The sequence below is a fragment of the Tupaia chinensis genome, unplaced genomic scaffold, assembly GCF_000334495.1.
Source record: "Tupaia chinensis unplaced genomic scaffold, TupChi_1.0 Scaffold000113_1, whole genome shotgun sequence".
Classification (NCBI taxonomy): Eukaryota; Metazoa; Chordata; class Mammalia; order Scandentia; family Tupaiidae; genus Tupaia; species Tupaia belangeri.
Genome location: NW_006159577.1, coordinates 4,209,779 through 4,224,924, shown reverse-complemented (window position 1 = coordinate 4,224,924; position 15,146 = coordinate 4,209,779). Strand labels below are relative to the sequence as shown.

Here is a 15,146-nt window from a genome sequence, read left to right as displayed (position 1 = left end):
GCCTTTTCACTATTGTAGTATTTTAATTAAATTGTTAAGAGTTTAAAGTATATAATAAAATTAAATTTAAAACACATAATTCTCATGATCATTAAATCATGTAGTGTAACCTTAATTTCAAAAAGCATGATGAAAAGTAAAAGAAGCCAGCCAGTTGCATGGTCAAGGTGGTTGGATCCCACGTGGCTGTCTGTGCAATTCAAGCTACCCTGTAGCTTGAAAAACACACAGGCGTGTATGCATGGGCGCCCAAAATCTCAAAAGGAAAAATGGAGGAGAAAGAATTGCAACATGACCATCCCCTTTTGGGAAGTATTTCTCACTATCTTTTTCACTCTCTGTCTCTCTGGCAAGTACACAAGCCCTTTAGCAAATTAAAAGAAAAGAAAGTAAAACTAAAAGAAATGATAAAATTCTTGATTTTTGATCTCATGTTCATTCCTGTTTTTCTAGAGTGGATCGTCAGAAGAGTCATGATGTATTTTTTGTTTTTCTAGGCAAAAATGTGTTATGACTTTTATACGTTATTTTTATTACATATGTTGAAATTCTTTTTTTTATTTTTTATTTTTACTATAGGGTGCGTGTGCTCTCTGGAGAGACAGAGAAAGAGAGATAAGAAAGTGAGAAATCAACCCCCTCCGGAGGAGATGGCGACCTCAAAATCTCTTCTCTGTTCTCCTTTCAGGATTTTGGGCATGCATGCACATGCACCTGGTGTGAACTTTAAGCTGCCAGATCTGGGACTTGAATGGTCATCAACTATGTGGGAGCCCAGCAACGTAACTATTGCACCATTTGCTGGTCCCCATATGTTGCATTTCTTAGTCCATTAGATTTATTACTAAAATTAGTTTTTAAGTTTTCTTTTTACTTCAGATTCTTTAGAAAAAAAGTATTTTACAAATCTAATAACATTTTTTTTTTGGAGAGGTTTTTGCTATAGGGCGCATGCGCTCACCAGACAGACAGAGAAAGAGAGACAGAAAGTGAGAAATCACCCCCCAGAGGGGATGGCCACGCTGCAGTCCCTTCTCTGTTCTCCTCTTGGGATCTTGGGTGTGCATGCACACGTGCCCGACATGAGTTTTAGGCCATGGGGTCTGGGACGTGAACCGCGATCAACTACGTGGGAGTCCAGCAACATAGCCATTATGCTAACTGCTGGTCCCTCTAATAACATTTTTAAAAAATTATTTATTTAATTTTATTTATTCATTCATTTATTTTAATTTGACCAGAGAGAGAGACACACAGAGAGGGAAAGTGAGAAAGTAAGCCACCAGGTCCAGTATTTGAACCACAGTTGGTCATGTGGGACTGTCCAGCACCCCAACCACCACGCCACCTGCTGGTCCCTTTAATAACATTTTAAATCTTCTTTTTAGGGATATAAAGGAATCACCTGCTTCTTAGTAGATCGTGACACTGAAGGCTTTCATATAGGGAAGGCAGAAAACAAACTGGGAATCAGAGCTTCTTCGACCTGCCCATTAACATTTGAAAATGTCAAGGTGGGTATCTTAGAATAATTAGTAAAAGACTGATAGAAATAATGTGTGGAACCAATAGGAGAAGTGCAAGAAAGGCGTCAAAATACTTTTTTTTTTTTTAGAATTTTGCTATATGATGCATGCACTCACCAGAGATACAGAGAGAGACAGAGAGAAAGTGAGAAATCACTCCCCAGAGGGGATCAGCACACTACAATCTCTTTTCCTCCAGTTTCTTCTTGGGATTTGGGGCACACATGCCTGGCATGAGTTTCAAGCTGCCGGGTCCAGAACTTGAACTACTGTCGGCCATGTGGAAGTCCAGTGCCTTAGCCACTATGCCATCTGCTGGCCCTGAGGTATCAGAATATTAAAGTGGCTGTATGCATGCACAGGAGAGTATCTTGCAAAACTCCTGAATAAGGTTCTTAGTTAAGTCACAACTAAATGTACTTTCCACAAGAGTTTACGCTAATAGTAGAAACCTTTCTGCTGAGCAACACTGGCCTTAAGAGCAAATGCCAAGAATTAATCTCATTTTTATTTTATAACTTACATACTTCTGAACCAGTTGTACTTTTTTTTTTGAGAGGTTTTTGCTATAGGGCACATGTGCTCGCCAGACAGACAGAGAGAGACAGAGAGACAGAAAGCGAGAAATCACCCCCCAGGGGGGATGGCCATGCCACAATCCCTTCTCCATTCTCCTCTCGGGATCTAGGGCACGTACGCACACACGCGGGACGCGAACCGCAGTTGACTACATGGGAGTCCAGCGACATAGCCATTACGCTAACTGCTGGTCCCCCATTTGTACTTGTAAAGCTTGATACTTGCCAACCAAACATAGCTTTAGAGAAGGAAGTCTGGTGTCAGTACACCAAAGGCCACAAGATGGGGATGTTGTTCAGTGAGAGGCAGCAGCCCACACTTTAGGATTAAGTCTCTGAAAAAGGAGGGAAGAAAGGCTGCCAAAGTGCTAAGGCTGATGTGTTAGAACTGTACACAGGTAAGAAAGGTTGTGATGGGTGTCCTACCACTCACTCAGCTTCATATTTGTACATGGGTGTTAGTGGAGTGCTGGGGACATCTTGGCCATGTCATGGATCTCAACTGCTTTGCCCCACCTAGCTTCCTTCTTCCTACTTGTGTTTCCTTTCTCCATTTTGCCATGTTCCCTCTTCTAACTGCTCATATTATAAAGCTATGTGTATTTTTCAGTTGTTCTTAGTCTTAATTTTTAAATTTATTTTAATATTTATTTTTACTTATTCTTTTTTATTTCTTTTCTTTTCTTTTCTTTTTTTTAAAATTTGACCAGAAGAGACAGAGCAGCAGGGGGGAGTGAGAAAGCAAGTTGCCAGGTCTGGTACTCAAACCATCGTTGGCCATGTGGGAGTCCAGCACCTCAACCACAATGCCACCCACAAGCCCCTAATTTATTTTTTTAAAGAGGTTTTTGGTATAAGGTGTGTGTGCTAGCCGGAGAGACAGAGACAGAAAGTGATAAATATCATCCCAAAGAGGGTAGACCGCGACACAATCCTTTCATTCTCCTTTCTGGATTTTGGGCAGGCATGCGCGCGTGCACACACACATACACACACACACACACACACACACACACTCACACACATGCATCTGGCATGAGTTTTAAGCTGCTGGGTCCGGGACTCGAACCACAGTTGACTGTGTGGGAGTCCAGTGATGTAACTGTTACACCATCTGCTGGTCCCAGTCTTAATTTTTTTTAATTATGAAGAAACAGCTGTTTCCTCCCTTCTTCCTCCTTCTCTTTCATACACACATGCATGTGTGTACACACACACACACACACAACTTAGTTGATTTTTATAAGAATGAATAATCTCAACAGAAGAAGAATTTCCTATGCTTGCTTTTGCCAGTACTTACATATCTTTTGTGGTTCCTAATACATTATCTTATACTGTAGCGTACAAATGAAAATCGGGGTGAGGGATTGTTATTCGTTTACTGCTGATTTGTATGAGGTTCCCTTTTTCTGGATTCATTTGGTGGCCTGTGCAAGGCTTTGAAGGATGCAACACTGAGCCACGTAGATAAGCATCCATTCCCTCAAAGAGCTATGGAGGAAACAGTGGAGGGAGAGCTATAGGGGACACGACTGTGGAGGGAGACACAGAGATGCCAGAAGACAGTCTCGTTGGAACTTCATTAGTACTGTGATAGAGAAATATCACACAAATCAAGAGTATATATACATTTAAAAATACATAATCAGGGCCAGCAGGTGTAGTGGTTAAGGTACTGGACTACCACATGGCTGGCTGTGGTGCGAGTCCTAGATCTGGCAGCTTGAAACTTACTTCAGGCATGCCTGCATGTACGTCTAAAATCCCAAGAGGAAAATGAAGGAGAAGGAATTGCAGTGTGGCCATCCTCCTGGAGGATGATTTCTCATCCTGTCTCTCCAATGAGCATACCTGCCCTGTGGGCAAAAAAGAAAGAAAACAAGAAACAAAAAAAAACCCTCCAAAAAAGAAAGAAAACAAGAAACAAAAAAAACCCCTCTAAATATTTATATGTGTGTGTGTGTGTGTGTGTGTGTGTGTGTATACACACACATATATATAAAACATATATATATATTACATATATGTATCATCAAAGTGAAGTTTGTCAAATTAAATTGAGAAATACATGCACATTTGTGTTTTCAGGTTCCAGAAGCCAATATCTTGGGACAAATTGGACACGGCTATAAGTATGCTATCGGGAGTCTTAATGAAGGTAGAATAGGAATAGCTGCACAGGTAAGTAAAATTTTAGCTTTTACCTAATGTCCTCCATTGATTCAGTTAATATGTAGAAGAAAAAATACAGCCAGACCAAGTGTTTGGAAGTTTGTGAACACAAGATGGCGCCCTTCCCTTACGTGAGGTGAAAGATGATTTCTGATGATTTCTTTTGGATTCCACTTTGATCATTTATGTAAGTATGTAGAGAACCAAATAATGGCTTAGTGGTAACAGTTTTCAAGAGCACTAGAGTATTACCAATAAAGCATCATCTAATACCTGGACTGATAACTTCTGAAATGTATTGTAAATTAAATATGGCATTTTTAAAAATCTTAACTTTCTAAAGCATGGAATTTATCCTGGAAATTTTTTAAATCAAGAATAAATAGGGGAGGGGCCAGCAGATGGCATAATGGCTATGTCGCTGGACTTCCATGTAGTTGACTGTGGTTCGAGTCCCCGACCCGGTGGCTTAAACTCATGCCAGGCGCATATGCGTGAGTGCCCAAGATCCTGAGAGGAGGATGGAGGAGAAGGGATTGCAGCATGGCCATCCTCCCTGGGGGTGATTTCTTGCTTTCTATCTCTCTGTCTCTGTCTTTCATGTACCCTATAGCAAAAAGCTCTCCAAAAAAAAAAAAGAATAAATAGGGGAGACCAGCAGGTGGCCTGGTGGTTAAGGTAGTGGACTCCCACAAGGAGGGCCATGGTTTGAGTCCTGTACCTGGCATCTCACTTTCTCACTTTCCCTCTCTCTCTCTGGTGAGTGTACATGCCCTGTAACAAATTTAAAAAAAAAAAAAAAAAAAGATAAATAAAATTAAATAATTATTCACCAAATTTTAAAAAAGAATAAATAGGTCCAGGCATGCTGCTCTGCAATGCTGAAGGTCACATGGCCGTTGGTGGATTCAGATCCCCAGTCTAGCTGGGACATGCCACATGCACTCCCAAGATTCTGGCTAGCAGGGTGGCAGAGGGAGAAGGTGATTGTAGTGTGATGGCACCCTAGTGAGAGTGCTTCTCTCTCTCTCTGTAGAAATACAAATAAGAAAACTTAAAAAAAGAATAAATACATTTATTCTACTGTATAGTAAGAGTCTCTAATCTATAGATAATGAAAGATTTCTTGCCTAGTGTTTTGCATGTGGAAATCATCCAACTTTTTTGTGACACATGAAATAAAACAACCACAATTACTTTTCACCAAATTTGCCCGTTAAACTGCATATTACATTTTTATATTAAATGATACAGTTATTTTCTAGATTAGTAAAATGAGTAAGAGATTTTATTTTATTATAAATCACATTATTTCTTTTTTAAAAAATTATTTAATTTTATTTGTCTTTTTTTTCTTTTTTTAATTTGTTACAGGGCATGCAAGCTCACCAGAGACAGACAGGGAAAGTGAGAAAGCAAGCTGCTAGGTCCAATACTCTAACCACAGTTGGCCTTGTGTGAGTTCAGCACCTTAACCACCATGCCACCTGCTGTCCCCAAATTACATAATTTCTGAAGAGTTATTTATTTATTTAGAGATTTAGAGATTTTTGCCATAGAATGTGTGTGCTAGCCAGAGAGAGAGAGACAAAGCAAGAAATAACCTCCCAGAGGAGATGACCACACCACATTCCTTTTTCCTCCATAATCCTCTCAGGATTTGGGGCACATGCAAACGTGCCTGGCATGAATCTCAAACCACCAGGTCTGGGACTTGAACCATGATCAGCCATGTGGGAGGCCAGCTATGTAATTTCTATGGTATCTGCTGGTCCCTGAAGAGTTATTTTTAACCAATGAGTGTCTAAAATGTAAGAACTTGGGACCAGCAGTTAGCGTAATGGCTATGTCGCTGGACTCCCATGTAGTCGACCGCGGTTCGAGTTCCGGACCCGGTGGCTTAAACTCACGTTGGGCGTGTGTGCGTGCGTGCCCAAGATCCCGAGAGGAGAACGGAGGAGAAGGGATTGCGACGTGGCCATCCCCCCTGGGGGGCGATTTCTCGCTTTCTATCTCTCTGTCTCTCTCTGTCTGTCTTTCTGGTGAGCGCATGCGCCCTGTAGGAAAAATCTCTCCAAAATAAAAATAAAAATAAAATAAAATAAAATAAAATGTAAGAACTTAAAGCTCGTAGATTTTATTTTTTCGGAGAGGTTTTTGCTATAGGTCGCGTGCGCTCACCAGACAGGCAGAGAGACAGAGAAAGACAGAGACAGAAAGCAAGAAAAGCAAGAAATCACCCCACGGGGGGGATGGCCATGCCTCATTCCCTTCTCTTCTGTTCTCCTCTCAGGATCTTGGGCACACACGCACACACACACACACCCGGCGTGAGGTTTAAGCCACTGGGTCCAGGACACGAACCGCGGTCGACTACGTGGGAGTCCAGCGACATAGCCATTACGCTAACTGCTGGTCCCAAGCTCGTAGATTTTTTAAGCTATTACATATATATTGGCTATTGGAATAGTTACATTTTCAATTATTATTCTAAGTTTTGTATGGTATTGTTACTTTGCTAACAAACTGTTCTCACATCAAAACTTAATCCAGGTCTCCAACAAAGCTAGACAATACATTACTAGCGAATATTAGTTTAACTGTTCTTTTTTGGGTTTTTCTGTGATTTAACTTGATCAAATATGGCATTAAAAACTACAGCACTGGATCTCATTTTTCCCAGACATATAAATAATATAGAGATGTTCTGGCAGTAAAATGCACAGCCTGGGCTTTAGTCTAATTACTCCAAGTTATCTTATAACCTAATTAAAAGTTAAGGTCAGGTAGTTATTACGTCTCAGTGGATGCCTTTCAGAGAAGAGGCACATATACCAGAGTGAACTGAAGGCATCTGTTCTCAAAACCCTGCAGCTAGAGAGAATTGTTTTTTTCAGGATTTGTAATGGAAACATTTTACTGAAATGGAAAAGCCTGTTTTGATTGACAACAGATCATTTCACTTTTTTGTGTCACTATAGAATATATTTACGTACTCTAAACTTTAGTTACAAGGGTATAGTGACATCATCTTATAGCCAAAAGCTAGTCTGCCACCTCACTTTTAATATTTTTTTGCCACTTTAATTTTTAACATAATATTTTATTCTCCAGAGAGTTCAAAGTAGAAGACTAAAAGAAAATGTGAATGAACAATAATGAAATATTGATACATTTATGGGCATTTCCCCCCAAAGCTTTAACTATTGATTTTTTTTTCCTTTTCTAAAGCCTACATAGTTTGACATAATTAGATAGTGATTTAATGGCTAGCTAATGTTGAAATTTAGAAACCATTTCTAAGCTTGAATCGTTCAATAGATATGGAAATTGGTTAGCAATAAGACAGTTCAGCTAAAATTGTCACCACATCCTGATTTGTTCTTCAAGCGTGTAAATTAATCTTTCTACTAGATGCTCTCTATCATTTTTTCTCAATCCTAGCTAGACATTAAATCACCTAAGAAATTTTTCAGATGCTGATATTTAGACCATGCTTCCTATGCTTTCTGGTCTCAAGATTTTGATTCAGCTTTAAACCCTGGCATAAGTTTGGTGTTTTGTTTTTGTTTTTGTTTTTGTTTTTTTAAATAGTTGCTTTATGCACGTGTGCTCATCGGAGAGAGGGGAAATGTGAAAACAAGCCACCATGTCAAACACGAAACGTCAGCCATGTGAGAGTAGAGCACCGTAACCACCACGCCACCTACTGGCTTGGCATGAGTACTTTTTTAAATCAGGTTCCCCAGATGGTTCTAATGTGTACCCAGGGTTGAGACACACTGCTGTCTCATGTTCCAGTTCCCTTTCTATTGAAGCTCTTATTAGTCCTGCTCATAGACAGAATGTACAAGGAAGTGGAAGGTGAAGAAGCGACCTTCCATATTTGACTTCTAGAAGGACTGGAGGGAGCTACTCTGCAGTCTTTGAGGCCACTTCTGAATAGAATTTCTGTGGCTTTGCCTGGAGAATCAAGACTTAAAGGAAGGGAATCCTGAAAAGTAGTGTGGTATGAATACAGCCATACTGGAAGGTTTACTCTGTTCTAGAATTAAATATACTGAGATTCATGTGAAATCACACAGAATTTTCTCCCAGTTAATGGAAATACAGGTCTATACAGGGAGTGGGTTAAAGTGCCTCACCAATTTAATATCTCCAGTTCTTCCCCTATCCCAGCAATTCAGTTTGCCTGGATAATGAAAACCCCAAACTTCTAAAAAGAAATTCTTTTTCTTTTTTTAAACAGATGCTGGGGCTGGCCCAAGGGTGTTTTGACTACACTATTCCATATCTTAAAGAAAGGATGCAGTTTGGCAAAAGAATATTTGATTTTCAGGTAAAGAATTAATAAGCCCTTTCTACTGTTTTAGACCCTCCCATTTTCCTATTAATGAAGAACTATGTGAAAAGCCATGGAGGGAAATCTCAACAGGATTCTAATGGGAGAGGAGTAGAGAGGAAGGAAGAGGTCTCAAGAAGTATACTTGTGAATGCTGTAATCTTTTCCAAAAGCAGAACAGATTTAATTGAACTGAATGTACTGTGGAAGAACAATCAGAATCTTAAAAAGTAAAAAAAACAAACAAACAAAAAAAACTTCTAAAACAGTGATATTGGCACAGAAATAGGCAGATTGACTGATAACATAAAAAAGGGCAAAAAGAGACTAATATGTGTATGGAAACTTGACATATGATAGAGATGGCATTGCATATTTCTCACAGTATTTTGTCTATTTGGAAAAATAAAATGAAACCACACATTAAATAAATAGATTTCAGTTGTATTAAAGAGATAATATAAACAGCAAAAACAGGGCCTTGTGATTAAGGGAACCAGGTATCACATGGCCAACCTTGCAGTTTGAATCCCAGCCCCAGTGGCTTGAAATACATGCTAGGGGGACCAGCAGATGGCATAATGGTTACATCACTTGTCTCCCACGTGGCCGACCACAGTTCAAGTCCTGGACCCAGCAGCTTGAAACTCATGCTGGGTGCATGTGCATGTATGCCCAAAATCCCAAGAGGAGAATGGAAGAAAAGGGGCTGTGGCATTGCCATCCTCCCAGGAGGTGATTCTTGCTTCCTGTCTCTTTGGCAAGTGCACGTGCCCTATAACAAAAATCCTTAAAAATTTTTTTAAAAAGAAAAACATTCCAGGTGCATGTGCATGCCCAAAATTATAACAGAATGAAGAAATGGAGGAGAAAGGATTGCAGTGTGACCATACCTCAATAAGAGGGGAAGCTGGTTTCTTCCTCTCTCTCTATCTCTGTATCTCTCTTTCACTCTTTGGCAAGTGCATATACCCTCTGGACAAAAAATAAAATAAAATGCAAAAAAATAAAAAAGGAAAGGACCAGCAGTTAGCATGCTGGACTCCCATATAGTGGACCACGGTTCGAGTCCTAGACCTGATTGCTTAAACTCACGCTGGGCACATGTGCATGTGTGCCCCTGATCCCGAAAGTAGAATGGAAGAGAAGGGATTGTGGCATGGCCCTCCCCCCTGGGGGGTGATTTCTCACATTCTGTCTCTCTGCTTCTCTCTGTCTTTCTGGTGAGCGCACGTGCCCTATAGTAAAAAATTCTCAAAAAAAAAAAAGAGGAAAACTTGAAAATTTTCAGGAGAATATTTTTATGACTTGATTGGAGCAAAGGATTTTATAACAAGTCACAAATAGAACTCTTAGTAATAAAAAATAATAAAGTTAGTGAATCTGATGACCAAATTTCCTTTCCTCAAAAGATGCTATAAAAGGGACCAGCAGACGGCATAATGGCTACGTCGCTGGACTCCCATGTAGTCAACTGTGGTTCGAGTTCCAGACACGGTGGCTACGTGAGCATGCGTGCCCAAGATCCCGAGAGGAGAATGGAGGAGAAGGGATTGCGGGGTGGGCATCCCCCCTGGGGGGTGGTTTCCCGCTTTCTATCTCTCTGTTTCTCTCTGTCTTTCTGGCAAGCTCACATGCCCTACAGCAAAAACCTCTCCAAAAATAAATAAATAAATAAATAAATGAGAGAGGAAGTGGCTAGAAAGAACCCAGATTTGAAGTCAGTCTGTAGTCCTGTCATCTCTTGACTCTGTCAGTCACCTTGCACGGTTCTAGTCCCGGACCTGGTGGCTTGCTTTCTCACTTTCCCTCTCTCTTTCCTTCTCACTCTGTCTCTCTTTGGTCAATTAAAATAAATAAATAAAGTTAAATAAAAAATAATTCTTAAAAAAAGAGAGGAGAGAATATTTATTCTGCACATAGGTTTGTGATTGTTTAATTTACTATTTTGCTTCTCCACCTACATATATAGAGCATAGTCTTTTTTGCACATAAAGACATATCAAATGTTACAGAAAGAAAAAAATGAATCTATAAGGTGCTTGTGAGCAGTGCTATTTTTCTTCATCTTATCCCTTCTTTTTGTTTATGAAAGGCCATTTTGGGATAATTGAGTTACCTGCCTTAATCAGGATTCTCTGTCTTAACATTCATCACACATTATTATCATGATCATGTTTTCTCTGCTGGACTGTGTACATCATGAGAACAAGGAACTCTGGCTGTAATGGCCAGTGCGATGGCTTCCTCGCCCAGCATGGTGCCTGGCATACAGTATTGGGTCGTCGGCAAAATCACGACGTGTTTTTCTATCAGAAATGCATCTTGACTTTTTCAACAACCCAGTAGGTACTCAGTAAATACCTGAGTGGATGAACAGGTTAGGCACAAGAAACATTTCAGTTATATATATCTGTATTTCCAGGAAGTTGCTTATAACTATAAATGTTAATATTCATAATTTTACTCGCTAAGTTATTTGTTTCTTTCACTGACATTAGTGTGCATCTGATTACCCTCTAAATTTTCAGAGTGGTGGTAATTTCTTTAACATTTTTTTCTTAAGTTATTTTCCTGTTTTCTACAACCTTAAAGAAACTGATGCCTAATTATAGATAGTACAGTGTTAGTCAAATTGATAAGGTTACTTGAGGGGGGAAAAAAATGATGCTTCAATTATTCCTTCATTACTTTGCAGCTAAGATTTTTTAATACTTTAAAGCCATATTCAAAATCAAAATCTTCTTAGTTCAGGTAAATAACATACTGAGGGGATAAGCAGGTGGCATGGTGATTAAGGTGCTGGGCACTCCCACATGGCTGACCACGGTTTGAGTCCGGACCTGGTGCCTTGCTTTCTCCCTTTCTCATTCTCTCTCTCTCTCTCTCTCTCTGGTCAAATTTAAATGACTGAATGAATAAATAAAATAAAGCAATTCTTTAAAAATATAACATCGAAAGCTCTTTTACTGAGAGTTAGTTTAAGCTCAGTTTTGATCATAGATGTTAAAATAATTATTAAATATATAATCAAGTTTTTAAACTTAATTTTGTGATTATTTTTTTAAATCTTGGCAATTGTAAAGAATAACATGAACTTAAGATTTTTTTAAGAAAAGAGGGGCCAGCCAGTGGTGTGGTGGTTAAGGGCACTGGACTCCCACATGGCTACCCATGGTTTTAATCCCAGACCTAGAGGCTTTCCTTCTCACTTTCCCTCCCTCTCTCTTACTCTGTCCTTCTCTGGTCACATTTAAAAAAATAAACAAATACATAAAGTTCACTAAAATAATTCTTTTAAAAATTTTCTTTTCTTTCTTTTTTTTTTTTTTTTTTTGGAGAGGTTTTTTTGCTATAGGGCACGTGCACTCACCAGAGAGAAACAGAGAGACAGAAAGTGAGAAATCACTCCCCACAGGGGATGGCCACACCACAATCCCTTCTCCTCCTTTCTCTCGGGATTTTGGGCATGCACGCACACACCCAGCATGAGTTTAAGCCACTGGGTCCGAGACTCAAACCATGGTCGACTACATGGGAGTCCAGTGACATAGCCATTATGCTAACTGCTGGTCCCTAAAAAAATTTTTTTAAGAAAAGAGGATTTGATAATACTCATAGTATTTTATTTTAGGTTGCACATTTTTAATTATTTAAAAGAAATGAGTGTGAATTTTCTTTGGTGTATGTTTTGAATCTCAGTTTTGTATATCTGGGCAGGACTTTGAGGATGAACTCTGCTTAAGAAATTATAATTCTTTAACTTGGACCTGAATGTTACAGGGGCTCCAACACCAAGTGGCTCACGTGGCCACCCAGCTGGAAGCTGCAAGATTGCTAACATATAATGCTGCTAGGCTTGTAGAAGCTGGAAGGCCATTCATAAAAGAAGCATCTATGGCCAAATATTTTGCATCTGAGGTAAAAATAAAAAAAAAGTAATTTAGAATTCAGCCTACTTTTTCTTTTTTCTTTCAGATATGTGCCTATTAAAATTTAATTTAAGAATGTTGTTTGAACTTATGGTTGTTTCTCAAGTAAAATAACATGTACTTTCCATTTCCTAGATCAGAAAATTATGACTGGGTCAGCTGGTCATGGTGTAGTTAAGACAGCTGGATCCCACATGGCCACCTACGTGGTCAGAGGTCCTGCACCCAGCAGATTGAGCAACACATGGGGGGAGGGGCAGCAGGTGGTGTGGTGTTTAAGGTACCAGACTGACACATGGCTGACTGCGGTTCAAGTCCCAGACCTGGCAGCTTGCTTTCTCATTCCACACACCACCCTACCCTCCCACTCCCATCTCACTCTGGTCAAATTTAAAAAAATAAAAATAGTGATAATGATGATGAATAAAATAAAACAATTCTTTAAACAATAAATAAATAAAAATAAAAAGCCACCAGGAATGTCATCACCAGGTGGTGGTATGGTGGTTAAGGTGCTGGATTCCCATGTGGCCAACTACTATTCGGGTTCTGGTCCTGCTGGCTTGAAAATTACACCAGGTTCATGTGCATGCCTGCCCAGAATCCCAAGAGGAAAGTAAAAGAACTGCAGCGTGACATCCCCCCAGGTAGTGATTTCTTACATCTTCCCACTCTCACCCTGTCTCTCTCTCTCTAGTGAGCACAAGCTTCCTGTGACAAAAACCAAAAAAAAAAAGGAAAGGAAAGGAAAACATACCAGGCACATGTGGTTGCATGCCCAAAATCCCAAATGGAAAAATGGAAAAGGGATTGTGATGTGGCATCCCTCCTTGGGGCTACTTTCTCACTTTCACTATCTCCAGTGAGCACATGTGCCCTCTGGCAAATTAACAAAAAAAGAAAAAGAACAATGCTCTAGGAAAGTGCTTTGATTCTGTGAGATGTTGATGATTTCATGCGTAGCCAGTTCAGGTTGGCCACCCATCACAGATCCTTGAGTGAGCTTCCTCTTCCCAATGATGTCATGCCCATTGTCTCATGTGGGGGTAGAGTGATGCTGCAGAAGAAGACATGTTAATAAATATCAGCAAATGAGATTAAAAGCACTAAGAAAAGATGGTCTATGTTTTTAGTACATTTTGTTCATACGTATGCACTCCATATTATCACATTTAACTTTGGCTGAAGAAACCAAATCGTTGAGCAGCAGTTTCCCAGCCTTGAAAGTATGTTTTATTCATTCCATGCCTAGAAGTACTCATTTAACATCTCTTTCCAGTATCTAAATTTAATCTCCTGCCTCAACCTTCCTTCTGAAATCCAGACTAATACTATATTCAACCTCTCTTTTACCAACCCACTCAAAGCATCAGTCAGTAACCTGAGAGTCATCTCAATATCTTCCTTTCCTTCATCTTGCACATTGAGTTTGTTACGAGTTCCTGTGATTCTCCAAAAGATTTCTTCAGTTTATGTACTTCTTTCCCTCTCCTCTGCCACCTGTGTAGTCGAGCTGCATCATTTTTTACCATTCTTCAAGTCTTCTAACTGCTCTCTTGGTCCCCATTCCTTCTCCACTTTAGTTTGCTTTTTTTTAGAGAGGTTTTTGCTATAGGGCACGTGCGCTCGCTAGACAGACACAGAGAGACAGAAAGCGAGAAATCACCCCCCGGGGGGATGGCCACACCGCTATCCCTTCTCCTCCATTCTCCTCTCGGGATCTTGGGCACGCACATACACATGCCTGATATGAGGATTAAGCCACCGGGTCTGGGACACAAACCACAGTCGACTACATGGGAGTCCAGCGACATAGCCGTTACGCTAAGTTCTGGTCCCTTTAGTTTGCATTTTTAAAGTGCCTGTAAAGCAGTGTCACTATCCAGTTTTAAATGCTTCAGTAGCTCCTCACAACAAATAGAATGATAATTTGTATTAGTTTCCTATTGCTGCTGTAACAAATTACCAAAAACGTTATGGCCTGAAGCAACCTAGTTTTATTCTCTCACCTCCAGAGGTCAAAAGTCTGAAATGGACCTCAGGAATAAAATGAAGGTGTCAACACAGCTGCCTTTCTGAAAGTTCTAGGAGAGAATCCATTTCGTTTCTGGAGGCTGCTGTCATTCCTTGACCTGAAAGCCTCTTCCTTCCTCTTCATAACCAGTGATGGTGGCACATTCATATCTTTGACTCTGCATCCTGTTTTCATGGGCACTTCACCTTCAAAGACTGACTCTCCCGTCCCTCTTCTTTACAAAGACCTTGGTGATTACATTCAACCCACCCAAATAATCCAGGATTATCCCTCCATCTCTAGGTCCTTAATCTTGATGCTAAGTCCTAACCTACTGTTTCTAGGTTCACATGACATCCTTAAGGAGCCAACCAATGAGGCCAGCCTGCCTTTCTATTCTCTTTTCACAACTTGCCCTGATCCCAGCCCACCGGCTCGTTCTCTCGAGTCCCCGAGGCTGATAAACTCAGTTTCTCTATTTAGAGCCTTTCTGCATGTTCCTTAACTTTAAATGTCCCCCCCTTGTCCTTTAGGTCTCAGCTAAGCTGCAGTTTTCCAAATATTCCACCGTCCAAATCA

The 15,146-nt window shown here is 40.1% G+C and overlaps 1 protein-coding gene across 2 annotated transcripts in view; it reads left to right on the top strand.

Moving 5' to 3' along the window:
• ACADSB (acyl-CoA dehydrogenase short/branched chain) overlaps window positions 1-15,146 on the top strand; it is a 63,498-nt gene that overhangs the window by 45,810 nt on the left and 2,542 nt on the right. For both annotated transcript variants that reach the window (XM_006143927.3, XM_027770103.1), the window contains 4 exons: window positions 1,389-1,514; window positions 4,196-4,288; window positions 8,529-8,618; window positions 12,405-12,542. In XM_006143927.3, coding sequence (XP_006143989.1) covers window positions 1,389-1,514; window positions 4,196-4,288; window positions 8,529-8,618; window positions 12,405-12,542 — 447 coding nt within the window. The remainder of the gene's footprint in view (window positions 1-1,388; window positions 1,515-4,195; window positions 4,289-8,528; window positions 8,619-12,404; window positions 12,543-15,146) is intronic.